The sequence below is a fragment of the Leptosomus discolor genome, chromosome 13 (assembly GCF_034619465.1).
Source record: "Leptosomus discolor isolate bLepDis1 chromosome 13, bLepDis1.hap2, whole genome shotgun sequence".
Classification (NCBI taxonomy): Eukaryota; Metazoa; Chordata; class Aves; order Leptosomiformes; family Leptosomidae; genus Leptosomus; species Leptosomus discolor.
In genome coordinates, this window is record NC_141403.1 from 14,796,295 (window position 1) to 14,815,300 (window position 19,006).

The 19,006-nt window shown below is 40.1% G+C and overlaps 1 protein-coding gene across 1 annotated transcript in view; it reads left to right on the forward strand.

Annotated features, from left to right (window-relative positions):
* The window catches only part of PIEZO2 (piezo type mechanosensitive ion channel component 2), a 312,801-nt gene that overhangs the window by 129,798 nt on the left and 163,997 nt on the right, over nucleotides 1-19,006 (forward strand). The window contains exon 4 of the mRNA XM_086472533.1: nucleotides 18,603-18,645. Within this exon, the coding sequence (XP_086328659.1) occupies nucleotides 18,603-18,645 (43 nt within the window). The remainder of the gene's footprint in view (nucleotides 1-18,602; nucleotides 18,646-19,006) is intronic.

Below are 19,006 nucleotides of genomic sequence, written 5' to 3' on the forward strand. Positions count from 1 at the left end.
GCTTCTGTTTTAAACTTTATTAAATTTGTTGCACACTAGAAGTACCTTATGTTAGAAGAGTTTGTGTGGCTCTGTCTGTACCCTGTGCTATTTTGGGAGACCTCTGTGACTGGTCTGTCTCTGCTGTTGCTCTGTCTTGGGAATTGGATGTCGCTTTCCTGTTTAAACATTGGCATTCAGTCAAGATATACCCGTTTGTAGTTCTTGTTCTTGGCATTTGCGACAATTCAACTTCCTTGCTATGAAGCTTTTATTGATATCTCCAGGAACTGTATGGAAGTCCTAAATTGCTGCATCCTCTGTGGAAAGGCGAAGATGAGGATGAAATATCTCATGAAATACATTTTTGAAGCCATTATTAGAAGGTATCTTTGAACAGTGTGACAACTGAGATTGTGTTCAACATAGATCAAAAGCAAAGGTCTGAGATCCTCTTACACAAAGGGCATAAACAGGCACCAGGATCAGGTGTGGTCCCTGATCTTGGTCATTACCCCTACTCATAATAAGTGAGACTGGATTTTGTCTGCAAATATCATCATGGCTGTGCAGATACTTCCATATGACAAAAGAACACATTTAATTGAGGACTGATGTGCTTTGACTATAGAGAGTTAATGCTCCTTGGTGCACAAGAGATTGACCAGTTGCTGGGAGACAAAGAAGATTTTCAAGTTTCCCTGCATAGGTAGGCTTTTCATATTGCGGTCCACCAACCACCTAGCCTTGAGCATACCTTGCTTGCCATCCCTTGGGAGGAAACTTTTCTGCATGTGAGTATTTATTTCATGCTATAACAAAATGAACGAGCTAGTGATCTACTTTCCAAACTATTTGTTTACTGTGATGCTTCTCTTAGTACCTACAGGAGCAGATGTCATAGAGGTCTCTCAGGGATTTTCCTGCAGACCTCCCCTTCAATTTATCATGTTCTGGTTCTCTCTCTTGCTCAGTGTTTTTTCCTAGTAGAAAGTATGCTATTTCATCAGTGCAAAAACCTAATGGGATTTTTCTGTCCAAAAGAATTACTGTGGTACATAAAAAAAATCAAGCAGTAAGGTACCAATAATGTAAACATCTGATGTGCTGAATAATCATTATAGAATTTCACCTGAAACGTGTGTCTATCTGCAGATGTGCTCAGCTGTGGATCTGGTATGCTGCTGACAGAGATGCTGATTGTTCCTGAACAGGACCTTCATCTTTCTAATTGCGCAGGGCATCAAGTGAGATCCTCAGGTTGAAGAGCATCAGTGGGGAGCTCCCACTGGCTTTCTGTTCTGTCTCCTTTCTTCAGGGTTCACCTGCTGATGGCTGCCAGTATGCCAGGGACCACAGTTGTCTTCATGAGGTGCAGCTCCCTGTGCATCAGACACAGTAATGGTTTCTCCAGGGTCAGTTTCCACTCCCTCAGTCAGGCAGCTCATTGGTTTTCTCAGCCTGTTTGGCTTTTATCAAGTACAAACCTTGATACAGGAGTGTTTTCCACATTTATGTTCATTCACTGTAGGGCAGTGTGGTGACAAGTGTAACAGTCCAGTTGCTCAGCAGCCTGAATCCACAGCAACCAGGCTATGGTTTCCTTTTGTATCAGTAAAATCAGTTCCTTTTGTGTAATGTTGTACCATTATTACTTCGTGTTATCTAATGTAATTTTCTTAATTGGCTAATTGCTTTATCCATATGTGAAGCATAAGTCAACCGCCATAGAAGTGTTATGCATTAGCGGCATCTATGTTCACTTAGCCCAACATATCTTTACGTGCTGTATTTGGATTTCTTTGGCAGTCCATTTTCTCTTACAGGATCACATATGTCCTGTGTAGACCCTCCCTTGACCTTTGTCTGTGGCCACCTGGCTTGTTACAATAATTGGACACCTTATTTGTGCTGAACTCTCTTTTTGCTTACATTTCTAAGTATGCTGCCTGGTTCCTGCTTCCTGAGATCAGCAGGAGGTGTCCCAACATTAACACTTCTTGCAGAATTGTAAATGCCGTTGGTAAACAATTAGCCATTTAAGCATTTTGTGGCCACTCTCTGTTGACTCCCAAAGAATCTCTTGAAAATGAAACAAAAATGAAGAAGCTGTTTTGGTAGTAATTGGAGTCTCATAATCCTGATATCACTTCTTGGCAAATCCACTTTTTCAAGCATGCATGCTAGCAGCTTACTCCAAAAGCTCTCAGGACATTTCCAACAGCCAGGAGCTCTGGTACATTTTAGGCGTACACGAAGGTTCCACCTAGCAGGTTCTGAGGCACTTGGAAACAGTGGTGAAACAACTTTTCTTCAGTGACTTCAGTACTAATGGTGAAAATAGGATCGAGAGAGGGAAAGATATGATGTACACTAAATCAAGAAGTCATTATTTGTTAATTTTCTTAATTTATCTGGGATTTGCATGCAAGCAGAGGAGATCTTCCAGGACACAGCCATCATCCACAGCCATTCTGTTACGCCAATTTCAATGACGAAAGAAAAAGAGAAAGTATTTGAGAAATATATGAATTTGTTGGGTCTGATACAAGAGGAGACAGACAGTGTCTCTCTCACTTGAGAGCTACCTAAAGAGAAACTTCCAGCCAACTGGAGAAAGATGAGAAGCTGCAGAAGCATGTTACTGAACGTTGTGATGCAGTATTGTGCCCCAGATAAGTCAGCCTAGAGCCTCCTTTTTTCTCAACCTTTCCTAATATACTGGTTCTTAATATTTCCCTCAGCTTTTGTGCCCTGTCTGGATTGCACATTTATCATGGCAAGCACTGTCTGTGCACTTCTGTGTTTTTACAGCCCCCGGCCCAGATGGATCCCCCTGTTGCCTGGCCCTTAGACAGTGCTGATGCCAGGAAATCCACCAGAAAAGAGGTTTTCCCTTGAATTGAGAAAATGAGTTTAGAGAATTGAATTTCTGGCGTAGGAATGCATAAAATGCAAGATGTCTCAAGACAAGTCGTATAGATTCTTGATGAGCTTGTTCATAAATCAAAGTGCAGAATTTGTTTCTTGGTTTCCATTTGACATGTGTGTTAGAAACACATTAAAATGACTCTATGTTCCTTTTTATACTTTGAATTCTTCACTGTTTCCTGTGAAATTCAGTATTTGTGTCAGTTTTAGTGCATACTTTTCAGCATGTGATGTAATAGAAAGTTACATTCACCTCTCAAAGCTGAGTTGATTCAGCCCACAGCACCCATATCACTCCATGGAAACTGCTGAAGAACAGCTGTACAAGAGATAAAGCCCTAAATTATTTAACAGATTTTTTTTTAAAAAAAAAGTCTTTGGTATCAGTCCTTCTCCTTTTCACTGTGAGTGAAGCTAACAGTTAGTAGGAGGTAGGGGTGTCTAGTGTCTTTCAGGGTCCATAGTTCATGAATGAAAATCTGTCAACCAAAAGCTGCTTGCTTGTGCCCATTTTTTTCTCTCTCTTCAGATAAGTATGGAGTACCAGATATTATTTTTGACGTAGTATGTGTAGTTAGTTATTCACTGTGGTGTAGAAAAGAAGCTATTATGTTCTATTCTGTTAGAGGTTTGACCCCCTTGGCTGAATCGCTTGAGCTGACTTGTTGCATCTATTCTCATTTTGCAGGTCACACCCTCACCCATTCACGTCTTCGCGAACGTGGGCCAGCTGTTGCACCTGTACAAATCCCGCTGGGCACTCTGCTCTCAGGATTCGTGCCGTGATGCAGGGAAGCTGAATTCAGCAGGGTCGCATTAGCAGTTGAGATACGGTTTGTCCCACTGGTTTTGGCATGACTCACATTCAGTAGATAATTAAAACCTCATGCCAAACTTTCTCTATTCACATTCCAAAATGGAGCAGTAATTTGTTTTATATGTATTAACTATAATTGCTTATTGGGATTGACAAATATATTACTAATTCAACAATTACTTTGTTATGAGGCACTAATAGGAGAAAAATCTACTCAAAGTGTAAAATCTCTCTCATTAATTAATCCTTAATTCTGTACATAATTTTGACATGAGCAGTATTTACTTAAACCTAGAAATTGCTTTAAAATCTGAAGTAACCTGTAACTAATGCCATATGAGAAAATAAGATTAATAATGAACAACTTGTAAAGTTGCTGCTTCTCCATTTTTTCGTACATAAGTAGTTTTGAAGGTGTTGTTTATCTTAATCTAGAGTGGCCAGTTTTTACTGCTTGAGACAGAAGCAAAATTCTTGAGCAATTTGAATACAGCTTCCCTTCCACAGTTGCAGTGAACGCTGGGCGGTTGGGCTGACCTAGTGCGGGGACTTTGACCTAGTCAGCATCTTTGTCCTTGGACAGAGGTGGAGAACAGGGATGCAGAAAATGAACAATGTCTCCCATATCTGTCTACCTGCACATCCAGCCCTAATGGCATGAGGGATTTCCTTTGACATGTGTGGACTATTTTTGGGATTCCTGGGTGTTTTTGTTCTGAAAGGTTGGCCTTGCTTACATGAAAACTTTTGGCTCTTTGGAGTTTTTAGCATGAAGAGTGCTTCAAGCTAGGGTCGTGAAGAGTCCAAATTTTCCCTCCCACATGGGTGTGGAATATTAGGGTGGGCTGAGCAGCACTGGAGGAGGAGGAGAAGGAAGAGGAGGAGAAGGGAGGGGGAGGAGGAGGAGGAGTGCAGTGCACTCTTCTGTGGGCTGGAGGGGTGGCCACTAACATTTCATTATTCTCCTGTAAAGGGCAAGTAACAGTAGCAGTAAGTAGCAAAGTTACCTCTTTTATTAGCGACGTGGTTCACTCGAATTTTGGAGGATGTAAGGTGAATTTGACTAAATTTTTTAGAGTGACAGGCTTCCCCTTTTAAAAAAATCATAAAATTGGATCCCATTAAGTTGGGCAGTGACATTTGCTGCTTTTTTGGGTGCCTTTTCTGGTGTACATAGTGGATCATAAAACTGACATTTAACAAAATGCGCCAGTAGGCAGGAAGTGTTTCACAGAGGCCTCCAACTGTCTGTGAAGTAGTATTTGCTTTCAGTCACAACTTCTCTAGCCTGGCCAGTAGCTTGCAAGCTTTGCTGTATTGAATATTTGTTAAGCCATTCACTGACTCTGTTATTGTATGTTGCTGTTTTGTTAAGGATAAGTGATAATATTATAAAACTGAGACTTTACAAAAAAAAAGTCTATGCAGATTTTGGAAGGTTGGTCCATGTGAGATCACAGGTTTCTGAATCCTCTGAAGGGATCACACGGATCTAACGTCAAAGGGATCTTCCAGATCTGCTTTGGTCCATGTGGTTCCTGTGTTTCAATTTTCTAAGTGCTTGGCCTGGTGATACAATTTTCTGTTCTGTCAATGAGGTTACTCAAGTTAACCATGTCCGTGGGAGTAGTTTTCATGTTTGATTTATGCTGCAACAGTGGACAATGCATAGGCTGTTTATAAACGCTGATGCTCAGATGTATCCCAGGCTGACTGTCGCCAGCCAGGACCTCTGCTGAAGTACCATAAATCTTGTCAGTTCTCAGCCACGTAGAAACAAAGTAAATTTTTTTCAGATTAGCATGTCTATAATAAACCTTTAAACAAGAGTCATGGAGATGTGCATTATTAAATGTGCACAAACAAAACTGGGGAAATTAATAGTGAATGGCTGTAGTAAATTTTTGTCTATGAGTTTTGGCATTTTGGACTACAGTTAGCTGATATTTTTATTTTGCAGTGGGGACAGGTTGAGTACCTGCTGGGGGGAGCTTCACCTCCTATCCCAGCTACCCAGTTCAGTCCATGGGCAGCTGCCTGGGCAGCAGACAGCAGCCTTCATAGATGACTCTCCCGCTGGACCTTTGAGTAGGGAGGAATGGGACATGCTTGCAGTCTAGAGCTGCTCGTCACCAAACCTCTACTGGTGTGCCACTGGGTGCATTCCTGGCTACGGAGAGATGTGGCTAACATTACTGCTTGGTGAGTGAGGGGTGAGATCCTGACTTGTGATTTGGTATCACATGCTTTGCAGCCTGATTTTGGAGACCAGATGTTGTAGCACAAACATTTGCAGCATCCTTTTGAAATGAGTCCCTCTTGCATCTCTGTGTGCTTGGTTATCACTACATGGAGCCCTCTGCCCTTTTCTCTAGAACCCTCTTCCTCCAAAGGAGGATCAGTTAGGCATCATTTGTCCTTCTGTCCCATGCAGATATGGTGATGATGTCAAAGGTGTAAAAACTCCAGGAAATCCACCCTTTAAAAATATAATTTTTAAAGCTGAATGAAATATTATGGAAAGCTGTGGTGAAATCTCGTTACTTTACATCCACTGACTTTAAAAGAGAAATATACCAAAGTGTTGATATGAAATACAGACACGGATTAATGAGACAGAAATTTTTTTAATTATTATTTCCACCACTAAACCTCCTTTCCAGAATAGTAGATAGAAGGGGTGATGTGCAGGATTTAGACTGTGAGTTAATTTATTTCCTCAGGCAAAGTGTGTTTAAACAAGACAGTCCAGAGGTGATTAAATTAACTGTATATTAATTTAAATCTAAATTAAGTTTAGATTTAGTGCAGAATTGGGCATTTACATCTCTTTCCAATATAAATCGATGTTTTTATGTATGACTTGTTTGTTAGATATTTATCCCTCTTATATTTTTCAGCCCATTTTCCTACTGAATGTATTTTTTCTGTTCTCCACTTTGTTGCTTCTCTTTCAGCCTGTAGCGGGTACAGTGTCCCCCACTGCTGTGAATAGCTTACATTTGCAACCACATAAAATATACTCAGTGTTTCCAGCTGGCAAACGCAAGAAATTTTGACAGGCTTTATGCCTTGCAGAAAATGTTGCCAAGATACCCTGATTTGTATGTTCAGAATAAGTAGTTTTCTAAATTAATGCAGAGAGAAGTCTGGGGTAAGACAAACAGTTTTAGAAATTGAGCTGGTATCCTTCATACAAGTCATCTTGAACTCCAGCATTTTTGGTGTGTCTTATTTTGAGGTTAATAAGAATGTTTCCAGTATGTTTTTTAATACACCCATGAAGATGCTTTCTAAACTCCTTATTCTCTAAGGGCATTGATTGCACCTGTGCTCTGTCACCTGATATACTGCTCCCACGGTGGAGCCTTCCAGTTCTTCAGATCTGCGTGGACTGGGAAAACTTGCCAACTGGCGCTAGCTTTGAAGCGTTGCTGTTGTTGGCCATGTGTCATTGAAAAGAAGCTAACCGTACAGGGTGCTGTTTGTCCCTTTTCTGGTAGGCCTAACGTAATACCACTTCTAAAGGCAACAAAGCAGCGTGTGAATAAATAAAATACCTGATTTAAAAATGCATTTGAGAGTCACAAGTCTAAAGTGCCCATGGTTTCCGTAGCATGAAAATCCCTGCTGAGTAGGAAATTATTACCGCTCATCATCCTCTTCAGTATTTTCTCAAAACGTATGACTCTGTTAATACCAGAATGAAGCACTTAAATAAAACACATTCCAGTGAGGACACTTTAACTAAGTGTGAGAATACTCTTGTCATCTAATAACTTGTGAGAATGGCAAAAGTTTCAGTGCTTTTACCGATTTTTTTTTTTGGCTTAGATTTAGCCAAACAAACTAAATGGGGTGAAATTACTCCTAATACTCCTAATGAAGCGTGTAACTGTAGAAAGAGCAAACTATTTGTAAACTGTTTGAAACATGCAAGATAAAAAGCACAGAGTGCTTTTAAAAATGGAAATGATTAGGCAACCCAGTGATTTCTTTAATTTGTTGATAGTGCTCATACTATTTGTGGCAATCTAATGAAAACCAATTAAGAGTTGGGAAATGATCTGCTAGCACACTGGATGCAATTCTGCAGTCTATTATAGATGAAACAAAACCAAATCACATAGCCTTGGATCCCTGTGAAATCTGTCTGGGCACTTCTAGGGGCTTGACTGTGGCTATTTTGTGGGTCATGAGCAGAGCACAGATCACTAACGTTCACCTGTGGCTCTTGTCCCCTGCCAGCAGCAGTGAAATCCAGCAGATGTTCCAGGCATGCAGGGGAACAAGTTGCAGGATGTAAAGCTTGTCACGCTGGTCTCTCTTGGCCTTGCAGGGGATGCTGACATTAGTATACTTGTGAGGTGGGAGGGGGAGATGCAGGTAAGTGGGGATTCTTACCAGTTTGAGTTGCCCAAACTTCTTGCCACCCTCTTGTCCATACGGTCTCCTCACCCAGAGAGTGGCAGCAGTGTTTTAGAAACACTCATGTTCAGAAGCGAAGAATTGGGCTGAGTCTGTGACTGGCACCCCACTGCTTTCTGTTTTCTCCTGTTCTTTTGCCTGTTCCCTTTTTTGCCAAGCAGCTTAATAGCTACAGAGTCGGCTGTCTCTTGATTGAGAGGAATGGGAGCTGGAAAGTGGGAGGTCTTTGTCCTTTCTGTTCTTTGACTAGACTAGAGCTTTGGGAAGATTTGAGTGAAAGAGTTGTAAGCTCTGCAAAGACAAGGAAAATAAAACCAAAATAACCCCTTTGTTCAGTGCATACATGTTTATACTTTTCAGCTGAACTAGATAAGGCATCTTTATATTTGCTGGGGGGAAAAAATAACATCTGTTGGAAGCGTTTCCCTGTCCCTGATTGTTTGAGTCTGTGTACCTGGTTCACGCTACTGCCCAGAGCAGCACATCCTTCTGCATCCTTATTTCTCTTCTGAAGAGATCTTTGGGAGTGAGTCAGCTTCCATGCCTCAAATGTCTTGCTGTCTGGTGCAGTTACTGCTGCCTTCTGTTAATGGCATGCAAACAGGAGAATGTGAAAGTTCTCTTTTCTGCTTCTATGGAAGTTGGTGTGCTACAGTTGTACACATCTCAAGCCAGTTTTCTGAAGTTGATTCTGGATATCATCCTTCACAGGTCACTTGAGGTCTTTGTGTCTAGTGTCATTTTAGCCACTGAAACAATTTGGGGGTTTCTGCTGAAAAAATTGAATATGGGCAGGTCCTCAGGCCTACCAACAATGAGTTGCTCTCTTTGTCGTATGCAAGTGTTTCCTTAATCTGTGGGGGAAATAGTGTGAATGAAATGGTCCTTTATTATCTTTAGAAAAAGCTAAGTGGAAAAAAAGGCAATTTCAGAGAAAAGGCATGCATTACAAAACATTGATGGAGTCAAAGATACCACCACTGGAATGCTGGTTCTTCTGTCATCTTAATTATCCTTCTGTTTCTGTGCAAGATTTCATAGTTTCCTGTCCTTATTTCTCTCATCCATAATTTCTTGTATATCGATGTGCTACTGAAGACATAGTTGTTATTTATCTCCCCCTTCCCACATGTCTGTGCTGCAGAATTTGGCAAGAAGCATTTCCCACCTCTCCTGATGAGACAAAAAGAGAAAATGAGACAATGAAAAGCAAATTCTTTGCGCTGGCACACTGCAAACATTCATCACTGCAGGAAACTAGGTCGACATTATTATTCATAACAGTATATTATGTTACAATAAAGCTAAGCAGAGAGTAGCTCTAGAAATTGGAAGGATGCCCATCAGTTACACTCTGAAGTGAAAACCTTGCCCCTACAATACGCTTTAGCAGACAGAGCAGTGTTGGTTAGGATGGGAGAGGAGAGAATTTCTCTGCCAACAAAAATGGAGAAAAATCTCATTTTCTTCAGATTTATGAAAAATAAAACTTACTACAAATTTTCTTTAAGTTCTTTTGCTTTTCTTTGAAAATGAAAGTAAAGCCAGTCTTCCATATTTGAAAAAGGGCCCATTTAGTTATTATTTGGCCTCCATTCAGAAGGTCTGGAGCAGAACTTTGATGCTCTTAAGCTCAGTGACTCTCTGACTTGAGGTTGACATCCCCCGTGGCAATGGCAGGAAATGTCATCTTCCTTCGAGGCTGCTCCTCAGAGCCCCGACACCTTTTTTTGCTGTAAAAAAGAATAAGAGATCAGTTATATCTGTGGACCATCTGATTCTTTCCCACTTTGCTCCTGCAGTGTGATTCTGTGCTGGTGACCTGCAAAGTTCTGCTTTGCACAGTGTGCAGAGTCCTTTTCCTCATCCTTTTTTGCAGTGGTCTACTGTCATGGGGAAAGGGGAGCAGGTCTATTTAAAAAACGAGTAAAAAGCCAGAATGAATTCAAATCCCCAGGATCTTTGGAAATTTGGGTTAAAAACCACGAACCAACCATTACAACAAACAAATAGATAAATAATAAATTGAACAACATTATCAAAAGCTTTCCATTAACTAGCTCTCTTAGGTTTCATCTGAAACACATTCCCCAAAGATTTTCTAGTGCTGTGAGTTTAGCTATTTTGCTGCCATGTTCAGGAAACAAATTTGAAATGAAATGAGGTTAAAATAAGAGTGGTTTTAAGAGTATGTGTGTTGCAGGGAAGGTTGCCTATAAGTGTTTTTTATATGCTATATCTAAGCAGACAAAAGAAGTCATTAGTATTACAAAAACTATGGAACCAGTCATCCCTGTGAAAAAGCTGATAAAAAAAAAAGTGAAGCAATTCAGCCAGTTTAAATTTGCTTTATTACCTGTGTATCGTTTTAAACAAATCTGGCATGGAAGAGCAAGTGTAGGAAGCACTTTCCCAAATTTTCTTTTTCCAAGTTACTGTTTCTTCCACACATCTCTCGACTTGCTGTTTAATCAGCAAGTAATCTTCATGTATAAAAAGGTGTGTGTGATTCTCTAATGGAAATACATATACTTCACATTTAAAACAATGTGTCCCATTTAAAGTTTTCAGTTCTGAAACTTATTCTTCCTCTGCTCCTAGATGAGATATCCACAGAACAGTTCACCTCAGTAGTTTATTACTGGAGTAGAAATAATAGCTGTTGTTTACATTGCTGAAAAACAGATTATTTTTTTACCATTCCTTATTGCTATTTGTTTCCATTTCAGACAAAGCCCGTTACTCAATGCAAACCTTTCCAGTTATTTCTATAGACTGGAGCAGGCTCAGAGACACTGGTCTTACTGTCACACAAAGTGAGCTGGGATCTGTCCCTGCCTCCGTTTGCCGCAGTCTAACCAGCAAGCAGCGAGATGCTGGATCACTTATGTCCCGGATGCACTAGGGATTATTTCACATCTTGTTATCTACCTTAAGTTAAATGATCAACTTTAAAAACGATCCTCCCCCAGCCCTCCAATTCTGGTGCTAATCAAGATCAAAACAAATAATATGGATTAGGCCTGTGGAGCAGCTGCTGTTAGGGTCCCCAGTTATCTGTGGGAGCTTTGCTGACCCTTCTGGGCTTCCAGAGCTCCCAGGGAAGCTGTGGACTAGAAGAGGTGACTGCCAGTTAAAACTATTAATCACTTTACCGTAGCTGTTGTCTTAAAACTCATTTTAAAGCAATGTGCATCTCTGTGGACACTCACAAACATAATGTCGGTACTATTGCACTTTGCTCTATATTCCTAGTCTGCACATTTTATTAGTAAAAGTTCCCACTCGTTAGAATCTCCTTAGAGGAAAAGTAGTGTTTTGGTGATTATTATTATTTTTTCCGGTTAACATGGGATGAGTCAAGATTTCTTTTTTAATAGGAAAGCAATTTTTGTATCTCATGATAATAATTTAATATTTTCCTCACAGGAGAAAATACACAATAACTCTTTCCCGTGAGATTATCCTGTAGGAATCAAATTTGTACTTTTTATTCCATCAAAGATCTGTTGAAAGCTGGTATGAGTAGAAGGCAAGTAAAGACTTGCAATGTCTTGTCTTCGTTCTTGGTATGAACTCTTTCTTGGTATGTGTTCAGTAATCGCTTTGTTCATCTAGCCAGAATCCTAGACTACTGGCCCTTCACTTTTATTTTACTGGTGGTTTTAGTCTCTTCGGTATGCACAGCACACCATAACAGCCCAGATTTTCCCTTATTCTTTCTCCTTGAGAAGTTGTTTTAAAAATGAAATAATATGCTGTTGTGCCTTACAGAAGTGGCTCCCTGGGGTTTTGTGGGGAGTGTGGCTGTGCTGAGCATCCAGTCCAACCCTGCTTGTACATCAGGGCAGTAGAAAGGCTCCTGCTCACTGCAACAGATGGGATACAGCCCAGAAAACAATCCTAAGGGTGAGCACCCTGACCTGCCCCTTCATCCCTTGAGGTGACTGTAACTGGAAAGGTTTTCTGGGGGCACTCCAGGACTGGGGCTGGGAGTGGTGGGGTGAGCTGCATCTGCCTTAGCAAGCAGCACAGCATGATAGGAATGAAGGAGTTAGTGCAGAGTCCCTAGCTGCCGCACGACACATGTTTTGAGTGGGGTTTACTGGGGATTAGCTCTGGTCTGGTCATGCGGACCAAATGCCTGTTAGTGGTTGAAACATAGCAGTTGTGTCGTTGGGGTGCGGTTTAGTTTCATGTGAAAGGAATCCAGTTTGTGCACTCTGACATCACTCTGTCAAGCAAAACCGAAGCATGGTAAGAGATTTGCTCAAGAAATAATCTCCTGGTCTGAATTAAAACACCAGCATGGACGCAGCAGAGTAATAATATGCCCTATTGAGAGACCTCACTTTAAAAGAAAGTCATGTCATTATCCCAGGTGATACACTGTGGTGATCAGATTGCAAAGTGATGAGTGCAGGATGCAGTTTGAATCAAAGGAAGAGGAAGTGTAAGAGAGACTTATTTCTCAGAGTGGACATGTAGATGCTAAATGGCAAGGTAGCATTGTCCGATGCCACTTCAACATGAGAGAAATGGTCATTTCTGTAAGAGGTACATTGCATGCAGCTAGCTGTTGGATAGCCAATGTACAGGTAAGTAAACACTAATAGTATCTAGATAGTACTGTGGCGTGAGTGAGAAAGTTCTTCCCTATGCCACATGCATTTCTGTAGTCAAATCTACTACTCTGTTTCATAAAACTAGTGGTTCTATACTGATTAAAAAGAAAAAAAGTAGGATTTATGAGAAAACATCATTTATTCTTTTTGTTGTTCAGAAGATATAGTTTGCTATTGGGAAGCGACTGGAAAGACTGTTAATGATCTCTGAAGCTGCTGAAGCCAACGTGTTCCAAATATGGCAGGTTTTTTTCGATTGCAGTTGTGTACATTTCAGCTAGTTAGTAGCATTGGTTAGCTAGTGGTTAGTAAGCACTCAGGTGATGAAGGAGAATATACAGCAGAGCAATATTCCCCAATCCACTGAAAACAGACTGCAAAACCTCAAATAGTTTGTATGGTACGTATGTCTCTACAGAAGAGAAGTGCTAGCAGGGCAAGCCCATGTGTTCATCCAGTTTGTTGAAAGTATTTAGGTGTGGGTTCAGATACTCGGGTACCAAGCTAGTCCAGCTGGGCTAGACTCTGTGAACGTCTGCCCTGTTCTCTGCTAAGTTTTTTGAGAAAGAGAGTTGAGAAGTGGCACCTGCAATGGAAAGGTTTAGCAAAGTGTTTCTTTCCATTTCTGGAGTATTCTATATCACTGTTTTGTATCTCTTGAATATGTGAAAGTTTTGGGGTGGGGTTTGTTTTTTTTACTGGTTTGGAAAATACTAGTGTCACAGGCTTCAGATCAAAATTTTGAAATTGATACGAATATTCTGACCAGTACAAAATCATCAGTTCATCTGAAACTCTTTTCCTTCAAAATATTACAGAAAAGATCAATGCAGTTACTATTCCAAGAATACCTACCTGTTTCTAATGTACCATAACAGGGTTATGTAGATTACGCCTGCGTGTAACTCTCATGAGCTAAGTGTGATTGCGCTATGTCTGGTACCTTGATAATTCCTTCAGAGAGCTTGGGTGACTCTCTGTCATACCCCATTGGTGGGCTCAAAAAATTTCTTTTTACCTTTGACTTGATGTAATTTACAGACATTTTGTCTTATTCCAGTCATTGAAGATCTTCGTACTATTCCCATTGCATACCTGAATTCTGACTTAATGCTTATTGAAAAATGTCAGACGATGTTTTTTGGTTCGATTGAGTCATATTTTTCCCTCTGTCCTTATGTCAGATAACAGTGAGAAAAGAGTGCAAGAATTATTATTCTTACTGTTAGAAAGCTTCAATAGTAGAGCCAGCTGCAGGCATGTAGTTCTTAAAGTAGCCACTAACTGGAGAAGTGAGAAGGTAGCAGGGCTGTGGGCAATCATTGCACGTGGTCATAGGGACCACAGGTTCCATAGGGACCTTCATGCATACCTGCGTGGAGATGGTGTAGGAGGCATGTGTTTTTGCTGTGCGTTTACAGTGCGTGCCAGACTTCTCTCTGAACAGCTACAGACCTCTGCTCTACTGGCAGAGAGGGCGTGACATGGCTTAAGGTTAATACTTGTGCAACCTCCGTGAATGGCTGAAAATTCAGTATTTTTCTCCAGCATTGAACACTGTTAAGATTCAACTGGACAGGGTGCTGGGCCATCTTGTCTAGACCGTGATTTTGCCAAGACAGGTTGGAGCAGATGATCCTTGAGTTCCCTTCCAACCTGATGTTCTGTGATTCTGTGAATAAGTTATTCTGTGTTTTTCCTAAGCCTACCATTGCACTTCAGCAGCTTGGCAGTTCATGGTTTGTAAAGGTGAACGGCCTGGCAGTGGATTATGAGTCCTCTCATTCACGGTAAGTTCATAGTAGGCAGAGAGTTGTAACCAAACCAAATATGGAAACTGCCATATAAATGAAAGCCTGCCTGTCAAAGATGACAACTTTACATTTCAGAAAGATGTTTTTAATTTTATCTTATTGAATCCCGTATTCTTATACTCTCATTCTTATGCTAGAATTTCACTGAGTGCATATGTAAGCATGATGAGCATTTTACTAATGTTCCTATTAAATGTGAGCAGTAATTCTGGAAGTATGTTATGCTTCATCTTTTTGAAGAATTTTAACGCTAGCGCTGTTAATGTGAAATAGGATCTTTGGAACAGATGTGAATGGTCAGGCACTCTGAAGCAAATATTTGGAACAAAAGCTTAATTACACGAGTACCAAATTAAGGCATTGTTATAAACAGTTTTGGTATTTTTGACATGGTGGTAAGAAACATAAAATTAAGAGAAGCCAAATTAACTTAGCAGCCAAAGTGTAGCAGTGGATTGATTCTGAAAGTCAACAGGTGAATGTTTTCCACAGTCCCAGTAGAGAGAAAGACTGAATTGAACAGCCAAATTCCTACTGACTTCTTTGGGAGCAGGATCAAGTCTTTAATTCGTGAAAAACTCCTGTTTTGATTTTAATGAGAGTTACGTGACTTAAATCTTGTTTAATGTTTTGGAAGCACTGGGTAAGGTTTAAATCAAATAATAAGTTTTCTAGACTTTTAATAGCGTTATTCTTCTTAGTGCTGCTGTTACTTCAGGGTATTTACTTTTGGCTGTTAGTTCAGTGTAGCAGTTGATACTATTGAGAATGGAATGGCAAAGCTTAAAACAGAATGTTTAGATCATAAACATTTTTAAAAAAGACTCCATAAAAAACATGGATTTTTTTTTTAATATGAAATGTTAGTTGTGTTCTTGGCAGGCTTTGCTTCAGAGGAGTCATATGCATTTCAAAGAATGTTCTGCTAGCCAGCTGCAGCCAAAAGATTATTTCAAACCAGTGGAGACTCAATTCACTTCTCTCTTTTGCTTTTTTCCCCCACTCTCTCTATTCTGTAGGGCTCTCTATATATCATACAACTGAAGTGTAGCCAGTCATGGGGTGAAAAATTCATACAACTAGTGTACACAACAGTGGAAAGCATAGAAACACTGACTAAACATGCCAGTAGTAGTCTGTGCTTTAAGAAGAACTGTTGAGGTTTCTTTTCTTCAACACTCTTCAAATCTTCAGACTTCAAAAACTGTTGAATACTTTCAGACCCAGCAGGATTGCATAAACTATATGGAGAATTGCTTGCATCTGCCCTGCACTTAGTGGAACAGTCATCTTTTTAGCAATGACTTGATTCATCAGTGCTACATGAAACCAGATATACTCCACAGGCATGCAGAAGGTGGTGGGTTTGGGGGATAACTCGTAATAGAAGATGTTAGTGGGGTGGCTGTTCACTTACCTCAATGAAATATTGATGGTTTATTGTGCTACGCGCGATTTGTGGTTTTCATGTTTATTTGAAGTAAATGTGCGTGACAATGTTTGTTGTCCTTCTTTAAAGATGTCTATAGAGGCCTTCTTTTTATAAAATGCAAACCTAGCGTGGATGGAAAGGTATTGTTTGTAGGTAATTGGGAAGGCAGAAGTATTGCTTCATGTCAAGCGGATACAGGTGCCACAGCAGAAACTCCTTGTACTGATCAAACAATGTACAGTGTTCAGTTGTTCCAGAACAGAACATGACTAATTTTTTTCCGTAAAGTGAAGGTAGAGCTTTCTCCACCTCAGTTTTGAAGCCTCTTATCACTGTGTACTCTGCTGGATATGGGCGTGAAATCCCTGCCTGCTTTGGAGTGAATGGGGCAATTTAAAATGTTTTTATGTTGATCACTGGCTGTAGCTGTAACACTCCCGGACAGAAAAGCTTTGTGTCCATTGCCCTGAAGTATCATTAGAAAAGGTTTTTAGAGCCTTTTGCTGAAAATATGTGTGTGATTAATATTTGAAGAGAGTGGCGGTGAGAAGTTGAATGAAGAAGAGGTTCTGGAAGAGTGTAATGTGGTATACTGACGTCCACGTTTGGAACTAGCTGTGAACCTACCTCTTGGTCAACCTGAATCCTTCCTGTATGGAGTGAAATGTTGGAGTTTGGTTGATTTTAGGAGCATACACTTTAATGTAGTTTCTTTTCCTCTTTCTAAAAAACGGGGATTAATACAAGGAATTTATTTGCCACAGGCTCATATTAACTTCATTCTTTGACTGTCCAGTTAGGAACTGTAAAGGCAGCCTTGCACGACTTAGGCCTGTAAGGAAATTAACTTTTTGAGTTTTATTCATTTCAATTTTTATTTGCTCAGCTTGTGTTTTGCAAACCAGATAGATACTAGATAATATTGTACAGAAAAATTATATCATTGCTTTAGAAATTTACCACATTCTCCTTGGGCTAAACTGGAAAGTTTAGTCAATTGAGTAGAAAGAATTCTGTTGTTAGGTTTAAAAAAAAACCCAACAAACAAACATAAAAACAAACCCTAAACCCCAAAATTTCTTAGAAGTTGAGTTTTTAGATTCTTATCTAGATTGACAATTAAGTGTCCCGTATTCAAAGATGAAAAGCATCTACTAGGTGTCATTCAAATGTTTAGATGTTGCAGATTAGAGATAAATACCATACTACAAACATGGCAGGTCACTGATTTCCGAGCGGAGTTGTTTAACAGAGTGGAAAGGTAGTGATGGGAAGAGATACATTTGCAGAGGTTTTTCTGACTGCTAATATTATGTCACCAGTTTTCCTGTACTAATTTGGCAAGTAGGACTTGGATTGTCAGTGGAAAGAATCTAATCCGTGATTTTGTTATAGTCTTTGTATGGGCATTCACTGCACAATATGTATTTAATCTTGAAATACTCCAGATTTAAATCAGAGATAGTTGCTTTCCTTCATGTCTTTCAGTTCGTTCTCAGTACTTCTTGGCAACATTGCTGCTTCCCTCCGAGTTTCTCTGGTACTACTGAATGTCACTCATAGGCAATGTGTTTGTTCTCAATTTATGTTTCCCTTTAGGTGACAGGCTGCGTCAGCAACAGGAGTTATTGTCAATTCTCTGATTTCAGTTTAAGTACGATGAAGCATTCAATAAGAACTGTAGTTGCTTACATTGCATGCAGTCCTGTTACATTTCCCACAGGAGTGTAAAAAGACAGAGAGCAAACTATGACCCAGCTTCATGTCCTACATATTTGCCTTGCAGACCTGCATGACTTAAGATATTTGTGCTCTTAGTGGCCCGTATTTATAATGACCACATAGTGGTAGCAAGAAGGAGACTGGCAATAAGCAAAAAACTACCAAGAGCTGAAAAGTGATCACCTGATGTTGCAGTGTGTGGGGTGTATGTTTGAGAATCTAGGTAAAAGTTGTATTAAGAGCATCAGAAATACTGAGGGCAATTCTTTGGATGAGTCTGCCCATTTGAGGAGTTTGTGGGACTGAGTCCTAAATCGTTTTAAGAAAGAGTCCTTTGCAGCTGTTTGTATGAGTGTGAAGGGTTAAACAATAAAGCAGAAATACATCTTCATGCTTTTGCTTAAAAATAAAAGGGCTGGTTTTCAGAAGGAGCTGTAAAGCTTTCAGCAAGAATCAGGCGAACACTACAGTAAAATGAAAAGCTGAAATGTGAAGAGTGTGTGATGTGAGATGCCAGCTCAGCACTTTCAGGAGTCATGTACAGATCACGTTGCTCTAGGAGAGGAGACCACCCTTGGAATTGCAGTGAACTGTAGCAGTGACTGGCTGCTTTGCAGTGTAAAGGAGTTATATAGGCTGATACCCCTCCACACAGTTATGTCACCTGGTGGTAGCCTCTCTTAACAGTTCTTCACTCTGGGAAAAACAGATGTTATTCACAAGTACTTCTGTAGGGGTGGAAAAATCACCTTACTATACAGATCCCAGCTGCACAAGGAAAGGAGAAAAGTAAGAGTGTTCATACAATAAAGGTTCTTTACTGAGGGTGTTTGTTTTTTCTCCTCTTTGTATAGGTTCAACATGGGAGAAAACATTACGGCAGATTGGTTTTGAAAGGTAAGCCATACATTTGTTTCCTTACCAGTGCAAAAAGAAAAGGGAGAAAAACTGCATGGGCAAGTTTGCAGAATTATTTATTTTAGCTGATCGAATGTATCTATGACCTCACATTTAGAGAGGAAGTGTCGTGTGCATGTATGTTCAGCTTTTCAGTTTATGTCCTCTTCTCTTTCCTCAGTCAATTTGAATTATTCACCATATGAACTTGGCTCGTAATGTTTTTTGCTGGTGACTATATAGCATGCTAGTATTAAAAAAGGTGACACACTATTTGGGCAGAAGTCTTACTTATGAATGAAAATATTGCTTTTGCTCATATTATTTTTTCCGTGAAACTTCTAACCTGTGACATATTAGT